At 33.9% G+C, this 20,771-nt stretch overlaps 1 protein-coding gene across 1 annotated transcript; it reads left to right on the top strand.

Annotated features, from left to right (window-relative positions):
• Positions 1-13,802: 13,802 nt before the first annotated feature.
• Positions 13,803-20,444, top strand: LOC142239994 (uncharacterized). The gene is made up of 3 exons (XM_075311718.1): positions 13,803-13,880; positions 13,963-14,301; positions 20,292-20,444. Exons 1-3 carry the CDS (start codon positions 13,803-13,805, stop codon positions 20,442-20,444), a joined length of 570 nt encoding a protein of 189 aa, XP_075167833.1.
• Positions 20,445-20,771: the final 327 nt, after the last annotated feature.

The following is a 20,771-nucleotide window of genomic DNA, read 5'->3' as shown; positions in this document are numbered from 1 at the left end:
GTGTAAATCGGGCGAAAGCTATATATGAGAGCTATATCTAAATCTGAACCGATTTGGCTGGTATTTTGCAAGTTTTTCGGGACCCATAAAATATTCGGATGTACGGAATTTGAGGAAGGTCGGTTGATATACACGCCAATTATGACCAGATCGGCGAAAAATATATATGGCAGCTATATCTAAATCTGAACCGATTTTTTCCAAAATCAATAGGGATCGTCTTTGAGCCGAAACAGGACCCTATACCAAATTTTAGGACAATCGGACTAAAACTGCGAGCTGTACTTTGCACACAAAAATACATCAACAGACAGACAGACAGACAGACAGACAGACGGACAGACAGACGGACAGACAGACAGACGGACATCGCTAAATCGACTCAGAATTTAATTCTAAGCCGATCCGTATACTAAAAGGTTGGTCTATGATTACTCCTTCTTGGCGTTACATACACCCTCAAAAAAAATCGCTCCTTTAACATATGTTCCAAACATATTTTGCAGGAAGCACATATATTATTGAATACTGCCGAAACATTAATATGTTTGTTTTATGTGAACATATTATATGTTTGGAAGCATTTTGAGCCCAAAAATATTATATGCTTGGAAGAATTTTTCCCAAAGACGATTGTGCTCATTCCCTAACATTATCGTAATTTTCACTTCCACGAAACTTTTAGTTTTTGGCACCTTTTTCTGTAATACAAATAATGTTGAAGAAATTATTCACTTTTATAAATTTTTGAAATTTTACCTTTCGCCTGCACGGAGAATCGAACCGGGGACCATACTGTTTGTAAACCAACACACTATCCACTGGGATACGTAGCTGTTATGGTCACCAGCAGATAATTATCGTTATAAGTTACATTTATATAGCATAGTTTGCAGCGCCCACGAGGCCATGCAAACATAACATTATTTAACAGAAACATACATTTGTTTGCCACGTGGAGCAGTGGTTAGCATGTCTGCCTTGCATGCAAAGGGTCGTGGGTTCAATCCCTGGTCCGACCGAACTTTTTTTTTTTGTTTTTTTTTTTTTTTTTAATTTACACATTTATATTTATACTATATTAAATTTTTATTATGAAACTTCGAAATGTGGGTTATTAAAGATTTATAGTCAGTAACAGTGCTTGATATAAACGAAATTGGCTGATAAAATATTATTTTTTATTGCAAAAATAACAATTTTGTAACAAAAAACTGTTTTTGGTACAAAACTTTAAAATTTGGAAGGAATTCAAAAACTGTAACAAAAGAAGAACGTGGAGTCGAGTATAAACATACATAAATAATTTTATAATATAAACATAAATTTATTTAGGCGTGAACAGTTTTTTACTAGCATTTAAGACCATCGCTATAAAATGCCTTTTATTTTTCTTTAATAATTCATTTTAAAGAAAATAAACTTTTTAAATTGTTTTAGCTGCAAAACTCGAACTTAATGCCCGCTTTTATATTTGAAGGTGTCCGTCAACTCCTCGTGGACTACTTATTAATAAAGAGGAACTAAACTTTGTTTTTATAGATTTTACTGTGTAATTTTTCACTATTTCCTCCTTATTTCATTTTACTGTCCCAACTCTAAAAAGAGTATAGTGCCCTTTTTGTTATTTTTATGAAGACCACTGATTTCTTTTAACGAACAAAGAAAAAAATTGTGCCCATAATGCCAAAATGATAAACAAAACACATGTCCAAACATACATAAAATGCTGCTCTCAAGGCGAAAACATAAGCTGTTTGTTTTTCAAATGTCTATTCTCTTGGTTCAGAATGTATATTCTCTTTATTCAAATTAAATAATATTTAGACTTAAGCATATCAAATTTTTGGCCTTATCATAAAACAGTTTTCCGAAACAACATGCAAGCGGTTTCACAGAAATTGTTCTCTTTTGATGCTTTCGGTGTGTTATGTTGATATCTTTCGTCAACTATCCCGGTTTCCATCTCTATTTCTTTGTCTATACTCTCTCTCTCTCTCTCTCTCTGTCGCTTTGAATAAAATATCACAACATATGTATGTTTAGTCGAAATTTGTAAATTCATATATGTTTGCATTCACACATATGATTTTTATGAAACATTCATGCCCCAAACATAATATATTCTAACATATTAACATAGATGTCCCAAACATTTAGTGTTAGTTTAGGAACATTACATGTTTGCACTTAAATAAATTGTGTTTAAAAATTGTGCCCGAAACACATTTTGTTTATATCGGAACATATGAAAAACATATTTTTCTAAGAGTGTACAAATGCACAAACTTATTATACCCTGTACCACAGTAGTGGTGAAGGGTATAAATATGGGAAACATTTAAATCTGAAGCAATTTTAAGGAAACTTGGCAAAAGTTTATTTATGATTTATCGCTCGATATATATGTATTAGAAGTTTAGGAAAATAAGAGTAATTTTTACAGCTTTTCGATTAAGCAGTGGCGATTTTACTAGGAAAATGTTGGTATTTTCACCATTTTTGTCGAAATCAGAAAAACATATATATGGGAGCTATACCTAAATCTGAACCGATTTTAATCAAATTTGGCACGCATAGTTACAATGCTAATTCTACTCCCTGTGCCAAATTTCAACTAAATCGGAGTTAAAAATTGGCCTCTGTGGTCATTTGACTGTAAATCGGGCGAAAGCTATATATGGGAGCTATATCTAAATCTGAACCGATTTTGCTGATATTTTGCAAGTTTTTCGAGACTCATAAAATATTGGGATGTTCGGAATTTGAGGAAGATCGGTTGATATACACGCCAATTATGACCAGATCGGTGAAAAATATATATGGCAGCTATATCTAAATCTGAACCGATTTTTTCCAAAATCAATAGGGATCGTCTTTGAGCCGAAACAGGACCCCATACCAAATTTTAGGACAATCAGACTAAAACTGCGAGCTGTACTTTGCACACAAAAATACATCAACAGACAGACAGACGGACAGACAGACAGACAGACAGACGGACATCGCTAAATCGACTCAGAATTTAATTCTAAGACGATCGGTATACTAAACGATGGGTCTCAGACTTTTCCTTCTTGGCGTTACATTCAAATGCACAAACTTATTATACCCTGTACCACAGTAGTGGTGAATGGTATAAAAATGTGAAGTGTTTTAAAAAATTTGGTTCACCCGGAGTCGAGCAAAATTTTTACGACTCCGACTCCAAGACTCCGACTCCGGCTCCACAGCCCTGGTCAATCATATTGAATTGAAAAGGTGCCCTCTAGGCCCTCAAAAAATCAAAGAGCTTTAAAAACCACTTGTAAGTTCGAATAAATTACAAATAGAGAATAGAGAACAGACATAAAAGTTTGAGAAAAGTTACTGTAGAAATAAAATTTTGACAAAATTTTTTATAGAAATGAAATTTTGACAAAATTTTCTATAGAACTAAAAGTTTGAGATAATTTACTATAGAAGTTAAATTTTGCAAAACAATTTTATAGAAATGGTGCCCTCTAGGCCCTCAAAAAAATCAAAGAGCTTTAAAAACCACTTGTAAGTTCGAATAAATTACAAGTATATACGGCCGAAACTTTGGCCAGTTCTAATTTTATATCATGATTCGTGTAAAAAGTTCTACTAAAGATTGTCATCCACAATCGAAATCCCGGAATTTCAATTACTCAACGCATATATTTAAATTTTTGATTTTCTAAAAAATAATATAATTTGAAATTAATTCGCTTTCAAATTAATTGTGATATTGTTTTAAATGCACAGATGAATATCAGATTTTGTTCATCTTCACAAACAAAAACAAATCAATAGACCAGTAAAAGTAAAAGCAAATATATCAAAATATCTAATTTGATTTGAAATTAAGGTTTTTTTTGTGAAATGTATTTTTAGAAATTATAATAACCAGTTCACAGTAAGTGCCACCGAAGCACCAATGTTTGTTGCCATAACATTATCCACAGCTTAAACTACACTGAAAAAAAGCATGATTATGGTATTGATGCCGAGCCAAAGACAACTCAATTCTCTTTTAAATTCGAGTTGTACGTAGTTTATTCTAGGAGACAACTTTTAATGTATTAGTTTTTCAGCTTGTTTCTTCATGTGCTATCGAATTTCCTTAAAAACATGTTAATGACAAGTTAAATTTCCAAATTCAGACTCGACTTCAAATTGAAATTATTCTATGTTTATTCTATGCTTTGTAATCAAACAAACCCACAAATTTAAAGTCTATTCCTTTAATTTGGAAGAATTTTTCACAATTATTAAAGCTAAGTTTACTTTAGCAAAACAAAATTTTCTTTCGTGTTAAGCCATTTTTAAGTCACGAAAATTTTTCCAATTAAAATTTTTATTGAGTTTCAAAGAAATATTCAATTAAAAATTTAATTGAATCAACAAATTTTTTAATTGAAACAAAAATCAATCACAAAAACAAGTAAGGAAAGTCTAAAGTCGGGCGGGGCCGACTATATTATACCCTGCACCACTTTCTAGATCTAAATTTTCGACACCATATCACATCCGTCAAATGTGTTGGGGGCTATATATAAAGGTTTGTCCCAAATACATACATTTAAATATCACTCGATCTGGACAGAATTTGATAGACTTCTCCAAAATCTATAGACTCAAAATTTAAGTCGGCTAATGCACTAGGGTGGAACACAATGTTAGTAAAAAAATATGGGAAACATTTAAATCTGAAGCAATTTTAAGGAAACTTCGCAAAAGTTTATTTATGATTTATCGCTCGATATATATGTATTAGAAGTTTAGGAAAATTAGAGTCATTTTTACATTTTTAAGCAGTGGCGATTTAAAAGGGAAAATGTTGGTATTTTGACCATTTTTGTCGAAATCAGAAAAACATATATATGGGAGCTAAATCTAAATCTGAACCAATGTCAAACAAATTTGGCACGCATAGCTACAATGCTAATTCTACTCACTGTGCCAAATTTCAACTAAATCAGAGTTAAAAATTGGTCTCTGTGGTCATATGAGTGTAAATCGGGCGAAAGCTATATATGGGAGATATATCTAAATCTGAACCGATTTCAACCAAATTTGGCACGTATAGCTACTAATTCTACTCCCTGTGCAAAATTTCAACTAAATCGGAGTTAAAAATTGGCCTCTGTGGTCATATGAGTGTAAATCGGGCGAAAGCTATATATGGGAGATATATCTAAATCTGAACCGATTTCAACCCAATTTGGCACGTATAGCTACAATGCTAATTCTACTCCCTGTGCAAAATTTCAACTAAATCGGAGTTAAAAATTGGCCTCTGTGGTCATATGAGTGTAAATCGGGCGAAAGCTATATATGGGAGCTATATCTAAATCTGAACCGATTTCAACCAAATTTGGCACGCATAGTTACAATGCTAATTATACTACCTGTGCAAAATTTCAACTAAATCGGAGCAAAAAATTGGCCTCTGTGGGCAAATGAGTGTAAATCGGGCGAAAGCTATATATGGGAGTTATATCTAAATCTGAACCGATTTCAACCAAATTTGGCACGCATAGCTACAATGCTAATTATACTCCCTGTGCAAAATTTCAACTAAATCGGAGCAAAAAATTGGCCTCTATGGTCATTTGAGTGTAAATCGGGCGAAAGCTATATATGGGAGCTATATCTAAATCTGAACCGATTTCAACCAAATTTGGCACACATATCTACAATGCTAATTCTACTCCCTGTGCAAAATTTCAACTAAATCGGAGCAAAAAATTGGCCTCTGTGGGCACATGAGTGTAAATCGGGCGAAAGCTATATATGGGAGCTATATCTAAATCTGAACCGATTTGGCTGATATTTTGCAAGTTTTTCGAGACTCATAAAATATTCGGATGTACGGAATTTTAGGAAGATCGGTTGATATACACGCCAATTATGACCAGATCGGTGAAAAATATATATGGCAGCTATATCTAAATCTGAACCGATTTTTTCCAAAATCAATAGGGACAATCGGACTAAAACTGCGAGCTGTACTTTGCACACAAAAATACATCAACAGACAGACGGACAGACAGACAGACGGACATCGCTAAATCGACTCAGAATTTAATTCTAAGACGATCGGTATACTAAACGATGGGTCTCAGACTTTTCCTTCTTGGCGTTACATACAAATGCACAAAGTTATTATACCCTGTACCACAGTAGTGGTGAAGGGTATAATTAATAGTATCAATTAATTGTTTAATTGGTTCAATTAAGAAGTTTATCGGGGTTTTAACAAAGAAAAAAAACCTTACATCACAGAAATACGTTTTCTATGCTAAGCCAAATTCGCATTCGTATTTTAAGGACACAAAATCTTTGGCCTCAGTACAATATTTTTTTTTTAGTGTACAACAGTCAGGATTGCCCAGTTAAAAGGATGGATCTAAAATATATCCCGATAGTAAATTGCCAGTGAATATGAGTTTAGACTTTCGACTTTCAAGAAGCAACAACATTTGCAAAAGTCTCGACGGTTGATATAAAATCTTCTCTGACATCTGAGAAGAAAGAGGTTCCAACATATTTCCGAATTTCCCAGTCTGTAGGCAATATCGGACGTTATAACTATAAAATAAAATTTTATAAGCAATTGAAACTCAAACTCAAATCAGGAGTAGATCTACAAAAAAAATGTATTGATAGTTTTAATCACGACATATAAATTATTCTAATTAACATATATAAATATAATTTGATAACCAATTTTTTGATAAATAATTTATATGTCGTGATTAAAAATATCAATAAATTTTATTGTAGATCTACTCCTGATGAAGAAATTCAAAGTAATTGCGCAATATTGAAGAATAAAAGGAACTAATACATACAAAACAAGTAAGGAAAGTCTAAAGTCGGGCGGGACCGACTATATTATACCCTGCACCACTTTGTAGATCTAAATTTTCGATACCATATCACATCCGTCAAATGTGTTGGGTGCTATATAAAGGTTCGTCCCAAATACATACATTTAAATATCACTTGATTTGGACAGAATTTGATAGACTTTTACAAAATCTATAGACTCAAAATTTAAGTTGGCTAATGCACTAGAGTGGAACACAATTTTAGTAAAAAATATGGGAAACATTTAAATCTGAAGCAATTTTAAGGAAACTTCGCAAAAGTTTATTTATGATTTATCGCTCGATATATATGTATTACAAGTTTAGGAAAATTAGAGTCAGTTTTACAACTTTTCGACTAAGCAGTGGCGATTTTACAAGGAAAATGTTGGTATTTTGACCATTTTTGTCGAAATCAGAAAAACATATATATGGGAGCTATATCTAAATCAGAACCGATTTCAACCAAATTTGGCAGGCATAGCTACAATGCTAATTCTACTCTATGTGCAAAATTTCAACTAAATCGGAGCAAGAAATTGGCCTCTGTGGTCATATGAATGTAAATCGGGCGAAAGCTATATATGGGAGCTATATATAAATCTGAACCGATTTCAATCAAACTTGGCACGCATGGCTAGAATGCTAAATCTACTCCCCGTGCAAAATTTCAACCAAATTGGGCAAAAACACGGGCTTCTGGGGCCATATAAGTTCATATCGGGCGAAAAATATATATGGAAGCTATATCTAAATCTGAACCGATTTCAATCAAATTTTGCACACTTGACTATATTACTAATTGTACTCCTAGTGCAAAATTTCAACCAAATTCGGCCAAAAAACTGGCTTCTGGGGCCATATAAGTCCATATCGGGCGAAAGATATATATGGGAGCTATATATTAATCTGAACCGATTTCAATCAAATTTTGCACACTTGACTATACGACCAAGTGTTATGCTAATACAAAATTTTAAGCAAATCCGTATAAAACTCTGGCTGCTGGGTCCATATTAGTGCATATCGGGCGAAAGATATATATGGGAGCTATATCTTAATCTGAACCGATTGCAATAAAATTTGGCACACTTGACTATAGTGCTAATTGTTCTTCTTGTGCAAAATTTTAAGCAAATTAGGGTAAAACTCTGGCTTCTGTGGCCATATAAGTCCATATCGGGCGAAATATATATATGGGAGCTATATCTAAATCTGAACCGATTTCTTCCAAAATCAATAGGGATCTATTCTGAGCCAAAACACATACTTGTGCCAAATTTGAAGTCGATTGGACTAAAACTGCGACCTAGACTTTGATTACAAAAATGTGTTCACGGACAGACGGACAGACGGACATCGCTATATCGACTCAGGAACCCACCCTGAACATTTTTGCCAAAGACACCATGTGTCTATCTCGTCTCCTTCTGGGTGTTGCAAACATATGCACTAACTTATAATACCCTGTTCCACAGTGTGGAGCAGGGTATAAAAAACCATCTCAAGCTCGAATAATTCTCTTCTATTTAATACAAAAGAAAGATCGAAAAAAATTGAAATTTCTAAGTTTGTCATTATGTTTGTAAGACATCATGTAAAATTTCAATCAAATCTAAGGAATAATCTGGTTTCTGGGGGCTATATAAAGTACTGACTACATTATGCCAGATTTTTGCTAAGATTTACTTGAAATGTGTCATGAAAAGTCTAGTTAGTAGCACAGTCAAGTGTGCAAAATTTGGCGAAAATCGGTTCAGATCTAGACAGCACCCATATATATCTAACAGGTTGGCTGATAAGTCCCCGGTCCGACACATAGATGGCGTCGCTAGTATTAAATGCATATTATTTTTATACAGTACTAACCTTCAAATGATTCGTGTCAAAATTTGACGTCTGTAAGTCAATTAGTTTGTGAGATAGAGCGTCTTTTGTGAAGCAACTTTTGTTATTGTGAAAAAAAATGGAAAAAAAGGAATTTCGTGTTTTGATAAAATACTGTTTTCTGAAGGGAAAAAATACGGTGGAAGCAAAAACTTGGCTTGATAATGAGTTTCCGGACTCTGCCCCAGGGAAATCAACAATAATTGATTGGTATGCAAAGTTCAAGCGAAGTGAAATGAGCACGGAGGACGGTGAACGCAGTGGACGCCCGAAAGAGGTGGTTACCGATGAAAACATCAAAAAAATCCACAAAATGATTTTGAATGACCGTAAAATGAAGTTGATCGAGATTGCAGAGGCCTTAAAGATATCAAAGGAACGTGTTGGTCATATCATTCATCAATATTTGAATATGCGGAAGCTCTGTGCAAAATGGGTGCCGCGCGAGCTCACATTTGACCAAAAACAACAACGTGTTGATGATTCTGAGCGGTGTTTGCAGCTGCTAACTTGTAATACACCCGAGTTTTTCCGTCGATATGTGACAATGGATGAAACATGGCTCCATCACTACACTCCTGAGTCCAATCGACAGTCGGCTGAGTGGACTGCGACCGGTGCGACCGGTCTCCAAAGCGTGGAAAGACTCAAAAGTCCGCTGGCAAAGTAATGGCCTCTGTTTTTTGGGATGCGCATGGAATAATTTTTATCGATTATCTTGAGAAGGGAAAAACCATCAACAGTGACTATTATATGGCGTTATTGGAGCGTTTGAAGATCGAAATCGCGGCAAAACGGCCCCATATGAAGAAGAACAAGTATATACGGACGTAAGTTCGGCCAGGCCGAATCTTATGTACCCTCCACCATGGATTGCGTAGAAACTTCTACAAAAGACTCTCATCCACAAATTTCAACTCATTCGGATGAAATTTGCTCCTCTAAGAGGCTCCAAAACCAAATCTCGGGATCGGATTATGGACTGATATGGACCACTTTTGGCATGGTTGTTAAATATCATATACTACCACCACGTACCAAATTTCAACCAGATCGGATAAATATATTAATATCACGTACCAAATTTCAACTGAATCAGACGAATTTTGGTATTCCAAGAGGCTCCGAAGGTCAAATCTGGTGATCGGTTTATATGGGGGCTATATATAATTATGGACCGATATGGACCAATTTTTGCATAGTCATTAGAGACCATATACTAACATCATGTACCAAATTTCAGCCGGATCGGATGAAATTTGTTTCTCTTAGAGGCTCTGCAAGCCAAATCGGGGGATCGGTTTATATGGGGCCTATATATAATTGTGGACCAATTTTTGCACGGTTGTTAGATACCATATACTAACAGCATGTACCAAATTTCAGCCGGATCGGATGAAATTTGCTTCTCTTAGAGGTCTCGCAAGCCAAATATGGGGGTCCGTTTATATGGGGGCTATACGTAAAAGTGGACCGATACGGCCCATTTGCAACACCATCCGACATACATCAATAACAACTACTTGTGTCAAGTTTCAAGTCGATAGCTTGTTTCGTTCGGAAGTTAGCGTGATTTCAACAGACGGACGGACGGACGGACATGTTCAGATCGACTCAGAATTTCACCACGACTCAGAATATATATACGTTATGGGGTCTTAGAGCAATATTTTGATGTGTTACAAACGGAATGACAAAGTTAATATACCCCCCATCCAATGGTGGAGGGTATAAAAAAGTGTTGTTCCAAAAGACAACGCACCGTGCCACAAGTCATTGAGAACGATGGCAAAAAATCATGAATTGGGCTTCGAATTATTCTCCAGCGACTTTTTCTTGTTCTCAGACCTTAAAAGGATGCTCGTAGGGAAAAAATTTGGCTGCAATGAAGAGGTGATCGCCGAAGATGAGGCCTATTTTGAGGCAAAACCGAAGGAGTACTACCAAAATGGTATCAAAAAAATGGAAGGTCGTTATAATCGTCGTATCGCTCTTGAAGTGAACTATGTTGAATAATAAAAAAGAATTTTGACAAAAAAATGTGTTTTTCTTTGTTAGACCGAGGCCTTATATGCCAACCTGTTATTGTCCGATTTGCCCTTACATGACCACCGGAAAGTAAGTTTGTACTCTGAGACCACGTTTCACTCCGATTTACTTGAAATTTTGCACATGTAGCCGAATTAATATGCTAGCTACAAGTGCCGAGTTTGGATATGCACTTATATGGCTCCAGAATTTTTTCTCTGATTTGCTTCAAATTTTGATAGTATCATCAAGTATGTCAAGTTTGATTTATTATTTATTTATTATAATTACAAATTACAATAAACTTATTTATGCGGGCACTAGCGGCCTAATTTTTGATTTAGATCGGCTCAGATTTGGGTATAGCCCTCATATAAACGTACATGTACGGAAATGCACTATTTCACCCCAATTAGTAAGGTTTAATGCAATTTTTCGGCGCTTTTTTACTAAGCTAAGGCTTATGTATAATATATGGTTGGAAAGGTATTTTAGAAAGCTTTTTTTATTTCATCGACCAAAAAAAAAAAATTACGAAAATAGAACTTTTGAATTAATTATGATATCATTATGATTTTTAGGAGTTTTGCAGGGAAAATTGTTTTACGAAATATTGCTAAATATACTATTCCCAAAATTCGTATCAAAAATCCCAAAAGTGGGGACATATGTTAAAAAAAAAAACTTTTTTTTTGGTAATTTGCATATTTCTCAGCTGTTAACTGGTAGGATGTTGGAACCTTTTTAAGTTAGTTAGTGGACACATTGGGCTTTTTGAAAAGAGATCAGCTTAGCAATCGGTGCATTGCCAAATGAGAATTTTTGAAAACAAAAACTTTTTTTTTGAGGGGAAGAACTCATATACTAATTGACCAAAACGGCCGATAAAAGCTTAGAACCTATCCTTATTTGGTGTTCTATAAGAAACAAGTATAAAAAGATTACAGTAATCTAATTTATGACCGCCGAAGCTTCTTGCATTGAAATGTACGATTTTGAGGCACTCCTTTTGCAGACATAAAATGTTTATAATAGCAGATTGATTTCCGTTATCGAAATTATTATGAAAATTGTTCATCTGAAATCCAAGAAAAAAACAATTTTGTTTAAGTATATGAGTAAAAATTTAGAGGAAAACCGAATATGAACATATAAGCTAGACCTTACAATCTTAGTATTCATTAAAAAAAAAAAGTTTTTAATGAAAACAATGAAACAAATTTGTTATATTACAATTAGTTAAGCAATTTATTTTTTTGTTTTTTTTTATTTTTAAGAAAATTTGATATTTTTATTCTGCTATTCAATTCTGCTCAGATGAGTGTACTTTTATTATTTCTTTAATAGCTGATTCACTCTCACCAGGTATTGTATCAGAATTTCGGCAGGGTCTTAAAAATACCTTGCCTCTTGCAGCGAAATCTGCCCAAAGTTTTCCTTCTCTTTTCTTTTTAAGAGCAAATTGAAGAAGCTTTCTATTTTCATATAGGCGAAAGGAGGAATCACAGTCAAAACCAGCTGTTTTCATCAGTACTGCGCCCTTCGTCTTTCTTCGAAAGTCTGAAAATGCTTTAAGCGTGCGATTTCTATCAAATGGTGTATAGAATTTGACTATCACCGGGCTGTTGTTGTTCTTCGACTTTGTCCTGAATATATCACGTATTTGTGCAGCCAGGAAGTCTATTGAACGACACCTCTGATTAAATATACTTTTCAGGTTTTCTTGAGTTGTTTTTGGAATTCCAAAGACAATAGCATCAGATTTAAAATCTTTCTCGGCAGTGCACTCTTTGCTTACTTTCAAGGTCTCTATCTCTTTCCAAAGTTCGTTAATTTCAATTTTGAGTTTATCAATAATAGTCAATTCACTATCAATTAATGCAATGCGGTCTTCGATATCATTCCCTCTTTCTTGTATTGATTTTGCTCGGCATAGAAGACGCATTTCTCTCATATATGTTTTCTTGTCAAAAAGTCTATAAACGTTTCAATTAGAGGTATACGCGTGACACGAAATTGTCGTGACATTCATCATTCACGCATGAATCACCTGAATCGTGAACAAACTCCGAAGCAACTCTCGTGAATGCACCCTCGCTTCTGTAACATATTTATACCCCAAACACATTTTGCTTCAAGCATATATATTTTCAGGATTGGTCCAAATAAAATATTGTTTGTATTGATTAAACATATTATGTTTCACCTTAGGCATACACTGGTAGAAAGAAATTTTAATGAAATTTTCTTTGTTTGGATATATTTGTAAGGCGCCAATTGGTTACTTCGATTATTTTACTTGCAGCATACTCTCTAGGTCTCTCTTTCTAAACACATATATGTTTATAGGCTATTTCTAAATTAATATATGTTTGCATCTAAGCATATTATATTTACAAACAGTTTATGTCACAAACATAATATGTTCTAACATATTAACCTATATGTCCCAAACATGTTATGCTAGTTTATGAACATTATATGCTTGCACTTAAAAATATTGTGCAAAAAAAATTTGAGTTCCAAGCATATAATTTTTAAACCCAAACATATGAAATCAGTCTTTTTCGTCCGTGTGGGCATAAATGGGACTGAAACAAAAATGTCGTGCATGAAAAATAAAATCGGTTCGTGAATATGCGCGAACAAAATTTCTGCAAAATAACGCTCACGGAAAAAATCAAGATCAAGAAATCTTTAGCCTTACGGCAAAACATTTTTTTCAGTGTAGTGTTTCAGCAGTATCCACAAATATACATTAGGGAAACGATTTGTTTAATGTGTTGAGAATAAAGTTTTATCTTATAAAGACTATCAAATGTACGAAATAAATTAATTCTATTAAATTGATATAGCTCAGTTCGACATTGTTTCTATGCATGAATAAATAGCTTTTTAATTATTACTTTAGTATATCTACTTTTTTATCTCCATGCAAACAATTTCAAACTTAAAACATCTATAGCTTTGATTTCGTGTGAAAGCGCATTTTCTTTTTGATTAATCGAAATGAAGTTGTATTTTCAAGCAACTTTATATAAAATATCAGTTATCCTTGTAATATTGTATATTCTATCGAAATCCCAGGTGAGATGGAGTTAATAGAGTTGAATGATCCTTTTTGGCTAACGAACATGTGACTCGATTCCTATCGCTATTCTTTGGGTAGGCAGTGAAACGGAAATTCGAAATTGTAATTCACAATGTATCCTGCATGCATTACGATGACGTTGTCAAACACTTGGAATGTGCTGTTGTTGAAAATGCCAAAAATTCCTATGTGCTAAGTGCTGCTTTCGAGTTATCTCGAACTATGCCCAATACCATGGATATCCATATAATTGCTACTATCAAATATGCTAAAAAACTTGGTATAATTAAATTTCTTGATGTCAAATATAGGGTATGCGATATAATAGCTCATATTCGATTGGTGCCGTTCGTTAAACAAGTCCTCGATCAAGTGACAAGGCATAGTAATATTCCAATAGCATGTCCTCTAAATGCGGTAAGTCAATGTCAATCAAATATATACATGGGTGTTCTTTTTATACCCTTCACCACTACTGTGGTACAGGGTATAATAAGTTTGTGCATTTGTATGTAACGCCAAGAAGGAAAAGTCGGAGACCCATCGTTTAGTATACCGATCGTCATAGAATTAAATTCTGAGTCGATTTAGCGATGTCCGTCTGTCTGTCCGTCTGTCTGTCTGTTGATGTATTTTTGTGTGCAAAGTACAGCTCGCAGTTTTAGTTCGATTGTCCTAAAATTTGGTATAGGGTCCTGTTTCGGCTCAAAGACGATCCCTATTGATTTTGGAAAAAATCGGTTCAGATTTAGATATAGCTGTCATATATATTTTTCACCGATCTGGTCATAATTGGCGTGTATATCAACCGATCTTCCTCAAATTCCGTACATCCGAATATTTTATGAGTCTCGAAAAACTTGCAAAATATCAGCAAAATCGGTTCAGATTTAGATATAGCTCCCATATATAGCTTTCGCCCGATTTACACTCATTTGCCCACAGAGGCCAATTTTTTGCTCCGATTTAGTTGAAATTTTGCATAGGGAGGAAAATTAGCGTTGTAACTATGCGTGCCAAATTTGCTTGAAATCGGTTCAGATTTGAATATATCTCCCATATAAAGCTTTCGCCAGATTTACACTCATATGACCATAGAGGTCAATTTTTAACGATTTAGTTGAAATTTTGCACAGGGAGTAGAATTAGCATTGTAGCTATGCGTGCCAAATTTGGTTGAAATCGGTTCAGATTTAGATATAGCTCCCATATATAGCTTTCGCCCGATTTACACTCATATGACCACAGAGGCCAATTTTTTGCTCCGATTTAGTTTAAATTTTGCACAGGGAGTAGAATTAGCATTGTAGCTATGCGTGCCAAATTTGGTTGAAATCGGTTCAGATTTAGATATATCTCCCACACATATAGCTTTCGCCCGATTTACACTCATATGACCACAGAGGCTAATTTTTTGCTCCGATTTAGTTGAAATTTTGCACAGGGAGTAGAATTAGCATTGTAGCTATTCGTGCCAAATTTGGTTGAAATCGGTTCAGATTTAGATATAGCTCCCATATATATGTTTTTCTGATTTCGACAAAAATGGTCAAAATACCAACATTTTCCTTGTAAAATCGCCACTGCTTAGTCGAAAAGTTGTAAAAATGACTAATTTTCCTAAACTTCTAATACATATATATCGAGCGATAAATCATAAATAAACTTTTTCGAAGTTTCCTTAAAATTGCTTCAGATGTAAACGTTTCCCATATATTTATACCCTTCACCACTACTGTGGTACAGGGTATAATAAGTTTGTGCATTTGTATGTAACGCCAAGAAGGAGTAATCATAGACCAACCTTTTAGTATACGGATCGGCTTAGAATTAAATTCTGAGTCGATTTAGCGATGTCCGTCTGTCTGTCTGTCCGTCTGTCTGTCCGTCTGTCTGTCCGTCTGTCTGTCTGTCTGTTGATGTATTTTTGTGTGCAGAGTACATCTCGCAGTTTTAGTCCGATTGTCCTAAAATTTGGTATAGGGTCCTGTTTCGGCTCAAAGACGATCCCTATTGATTTTGAAAATCGGTTCAGATTTAGATATAGCTGACATATATATTTTTCACCGATCTGGTCATAATTGGCGTGTATATCAACCAATCTTCCTCAAATTCCGTACATCCGAATATTTTATGAGTCTCGAAAAACTTGCAAAATATCATCCAAATCGGTTCAGACTTAGATATACACAGTCTCACACAAGTTTACACACGATTAAAGAATTTGTATTTTATTTAAATAATAAAATATTATAAACTATGCATATACACGCTTTAATTTTTGTAAAATAATTTGAAAAACAAAGTATTTGTTAATTTTTAACAACAATTTTTTAGTGTGGTTTATAAACAACAACAAGGAACATGTTTAGTTAGAAGGTTAAAAACTCAGGGGTATGTAAACTTGTGTACGACTGTGTAGCTCCCATATATAGCTTTCGCCCGATTTACACTCCTTTGCCCACAGAGGCCAATTTTTTGCTCCGATTTAGTTGAAATTTTGCACAGGGAGTAGAATTAGCATTATAGTTATGCGTGTCACATTTGGTGGAAATCGGTTCAGATTTAGATATAGCTCCCATATATAGCTTTCGCCCGATTTACACTCCTTTGCCCACAGAGGCCAATTTTTTGCTCCGATTTAGTTGAAATTTTGCACAGGGAGTAGAATTAGCATTATAGTTATGCGTGTCACATTTGGTGGAAATCGGTTCAGATTTAGATATAGCTCCCATATATAGCTTTCGCCCGATTTACACTCAAATGACCACAGAGGCCAATTTTTTGCTCCGATTTAGTTGACATTTTGCACAGGGAGTAGAATTAGCATTGTAGCTATGTGTGCCAAATTTGGTTGAAATCGGTTCCGATTTAGATATAGCTCCCATATATATGTTTTTCTGATTTCGACAAAAATGGTAAAAATACCAACATTTTCCTTCTAAAATCGCCACTGCTTAGTCGAAAAGTTGTAATAATGACTCTAATTTTCCTAAACTTCTAATACATATATATCGAGCGATAAACCATAAATAAACTTTTTCGAAGTTTCCTTAAAATTGCTTCAGATTTAAATGTTTCCCATATTTATACCCTTCACCACTACTGTGGTACAGGGTATAATAAGTTTGTGCATTTGTATGTAACGCCAAGAAGGAGTAATCATAGACCAACCTTTTAGTATACGGATCGGCTTAGAATTAAATTCTGAGTCGATTTAGCGATGTCCGTCTGTCTGTCTGTCTGTCCGTCTGTCTGTCCGTCTGTCTGTCTGTCTGTCTGTCTGTCTGTCTGTTGATGTATTTTTGTGTGCAAAGTACAGCTCGCAGTTTTAGTCCGATTGTCCTAAAATTTGGTATAGGGTCCTGTTTCGGCTCAAAGACGATCCCTATTGATTTTGGAAAAAATCGGTTCAGATTTGGATATAGCTGCCATATAAAAAAAATATATGTTTGGGTAGTCTAAAAAATATATGTTTGGGTAGTCTAAGTTCCAAACATTTTGTATTTTTGCATCCAAATTCAATAATGTTGTCTTCCAAACAACAATATGTTATTATGTGACCATATAATATGTTTGGAAGCATTTTGCACCCAAAAATATTATATGCTTAAAAAAAATTCTCCCAAACAATATTGTGCTCAAAATTTTATTTATTTATTTATATATTTACAATCATAATGAATTATGAAAATAAACAGGTAATATAGTTGCTAACAACATAGGTTTTCGACCTGAATGCTCAAAATTTTGTTTCTGCCCAATTGTATATTCCCCCACATCTTTCTCACTTCCACGAGATTTTTTAGTTCTTAGCACCTTTTTCTGTAATACAAACATTGTAGAAGAAATTATTCAATTGTATGATTTTTTTATTTTAATTTTACCTTTTGCCGGACGGGGATTCGAACAGCGGACCAAACAGTTTGTAAGGATCAAAGAAGTAGCTGATCAATTGCCCAAGGAAAAATAAAATGTTAATTTTGTAATAACAAGCAACAACCACCAACTTAATTCAATATCGCTCCCTGTTAAATAGCGCTCCAAGCTACTAAACACATATATGTTTATAGGCTATTTCTAAATTAATATATGTTTGCATCCAAGCATATTATATTTACAAACATTTTATATCCCAAACATAATATGTTCTAACATATTAACATATATGTCCCAAACATGTTATGCTAGTTTATGCACATTATATGCTTGCACTCAAAAATATTGTGTTTAAAAAATTGTGTTCCAAACATATAATGTTTATAGCCAAACATATGAAAAACAGTCTGTTTCATCCGTGCAGAGACAAAAGAACAATCCAAACAATGGACTGAAGCTAGAGGATGTGCCCCAAAGAAGGCAAAAACAATTCAATCGGCTAGTAAAGTTATGGCAACGGTTTTTTGGGACTTGAAAGGTATTTTATTGATTGACTATCTGCAAAAGGGTAAAACAATAAATTCAGAGTACCATTGCAACCTTTTGGAACGTCCTGGCTTACAACACAAAAAAATATTTTTTCATCAAGACAACGCACCATCGCACAAGAGTGTTTTAACAATGGCTAAAATCAACGAATTAAAGTACGAGTTGCTTGACCACCCACCTTATTGTCCAGATTTAGCACCTAGTGACTTTACTTGTTCCCAAATCTAAAAAAATTCCTTAGTGGCAAGCGTTTTACCTCAAATGAAGATGCAATTACAGTTGTAAACCACTATTTTGAAGACCTTGAGGAAAACTATTTTAATCAAGGGATAGAATTGCTAGAAAAGTGTTGGACTAAGTGTATTGAAGTTTCAGGAGATTATATTGAAAAATAAAAATATTTTTGAAAATCTAATTATTCTCTTTCATTGATAGGCTAAGAAGTTTCCGAACCGCCCTCGTAGTAATCATCGAGAATCGCTTTATTGCTCTTCAAAAAAAAAAAAAAATGATCATTAGGGTAAAGACAAAATCTTTGGAACCGGTCATGCTTTTTATCAGTGTGATCAAGAGCATATATACTTTATATAGTCGGAAATCGATAGCATCGGACAGCACTCATTGAAAAGAGAGAAGTTCACCATTTGTGGTATCACAATGGACTGAATAGTCTAAGTGAGCCTCACAAATGGTGGTGCACTATACTTAACCTAATCTTACCTAATGCTACAAATTTCAAATTGGACCCCAAAACTCGTACCATTTGAGCTGCACGGATGAAAAAGACTGTTTTTCATATGTTTGGCTATAAACATTATATGTTTGGAACACAAATTTTTAAACACAATATTTTTGAGTGCAAGCATATAATGTTCATAAACTAGCATAACATGTTTGGGACATATATGTTAATATGTTAGAACATATTATGTTTGGGACATAAAATATTTGTAAATATAATATGCTTGGATGCAAACATATATTAATTTAGAAATAGCCTATAAACATATATGTGTTTAGTAGCTTGGAGCGCTATTTAACAGGGAGCGATATTGAATTAAGTTGGTGGTTGTTGCTTGTTATTACAAAATTAACATTTTATTTTTCCTTGGGCAATTGATCAGCTACTTCTTTGATCCTTACAAACTGTGTGGTCCGCTGTTCGAATCCCCGTCCGGCAAAAGGTAAAATTAAAATAAAAAAATCATACAATTGAATAATTTCTTCTACAATGTTTGTATTACAGAAAAAGGTGCTAAGAACTAAAAATCTCGTGGAAGTGAGAAAGATGTGGGGGAATATACAATTAGGCAGAAACAAAATTTTGAGCATTCAGGTCGAAAACCTATGTTGTTAGCACCTATATTACCTGTTTATTTTCATAATTCATTATGATTGTAAATATATAAATAAATAAATAAAATTTTGAGCACAATATTGTTTGGGAGAATTTTTTTAAGCATATAATATTTTTGGGTGCAAACTGCTTCCAAACATATTATATGTTCACAAAATAACATATTGTTTTTGGAAGACAACATTATTGAATTTGGATGCAAAAATACAAAATGTTTGGAACTTAGACTGCCCAAACATATATTGTTTAGACCAATATGCTTTCAAACATATTATATATTGAAAGAGATCAAACATATAAATGTTTGGGCAATACCCAAAAATGTATATGCTTGAAGCAAAATATGTTTGGGAGTATATGTTACAGAAGCGATTTTTTATGAGGGTGTGGAGTAGGTGTTTTCAAAGAAAATGTTTATGTGTGTTCCATGGTGTATATTTAAAAGTCGACCTGGCCGAACTTTCGGTCATGTATAATTGTTCTGTTTTTTAAGCAACAATTAATTACAACTATATACTAACTTTCGTCCGTATATATTGTTTTTATTTTTAATTATACATTGTTTAATTATAATTAAATATTAACAATTAATTCGTATAAAAAATTTTGTGTTTATTTACAGAAGGTATTCTATAACATATCAAATGTTGTCATCGATAGAAATTTCTTGCCCACATATACTCCAATTGTTGATGTGATAGTGACCATTAATATCACTTACAATGAGAAACATGCTGCAATTTATAAAGTTGAAGGATCCACCATTCCCGTATAGAAGCAAAAACTAAAAGATGTGTGTTGGCGAGCAGGATAAAAGAATCACTACGAATTGTGCTGATAGACTAGCTTGTAATCGTTTTTATACCCTCCACCATAGGACTGGGGGTATATTAACCCTTTGACTACCCATGTCCACTTAGGAGGACATTCGAAAACGACACCAAACTCTATTTACCCACTAAGTTTCGATTTATTTCTTGATGCTATTTGAAAGTAGAGGCTTTAATCTAAATAAGCTATACATATTTTCAATATTGGTAAATATTAAAAAGCATTTTTATAAACTTCTTTAACAATAAACATTAAATACGAAATTTGTGAG

This window comes from Haematobia irritans, chromosome 5 (assembly GCF_050003625.1).
Source record: "Haematobia irritans isolate KBUSLIRL chromosome 5, ASM5000362v1, whole genome shotgun sequence".
Lineage (NCBI taxonomy): Eukaryota > Metazoa > Arthropoda > Insecta > Diptera > Muscidae > Haematobia > Haematobia irritans.
Note: the sequence above shows the minus strand (reverse complement) of the source record. Positions and strands in the feature narration are given on the sequence as shown.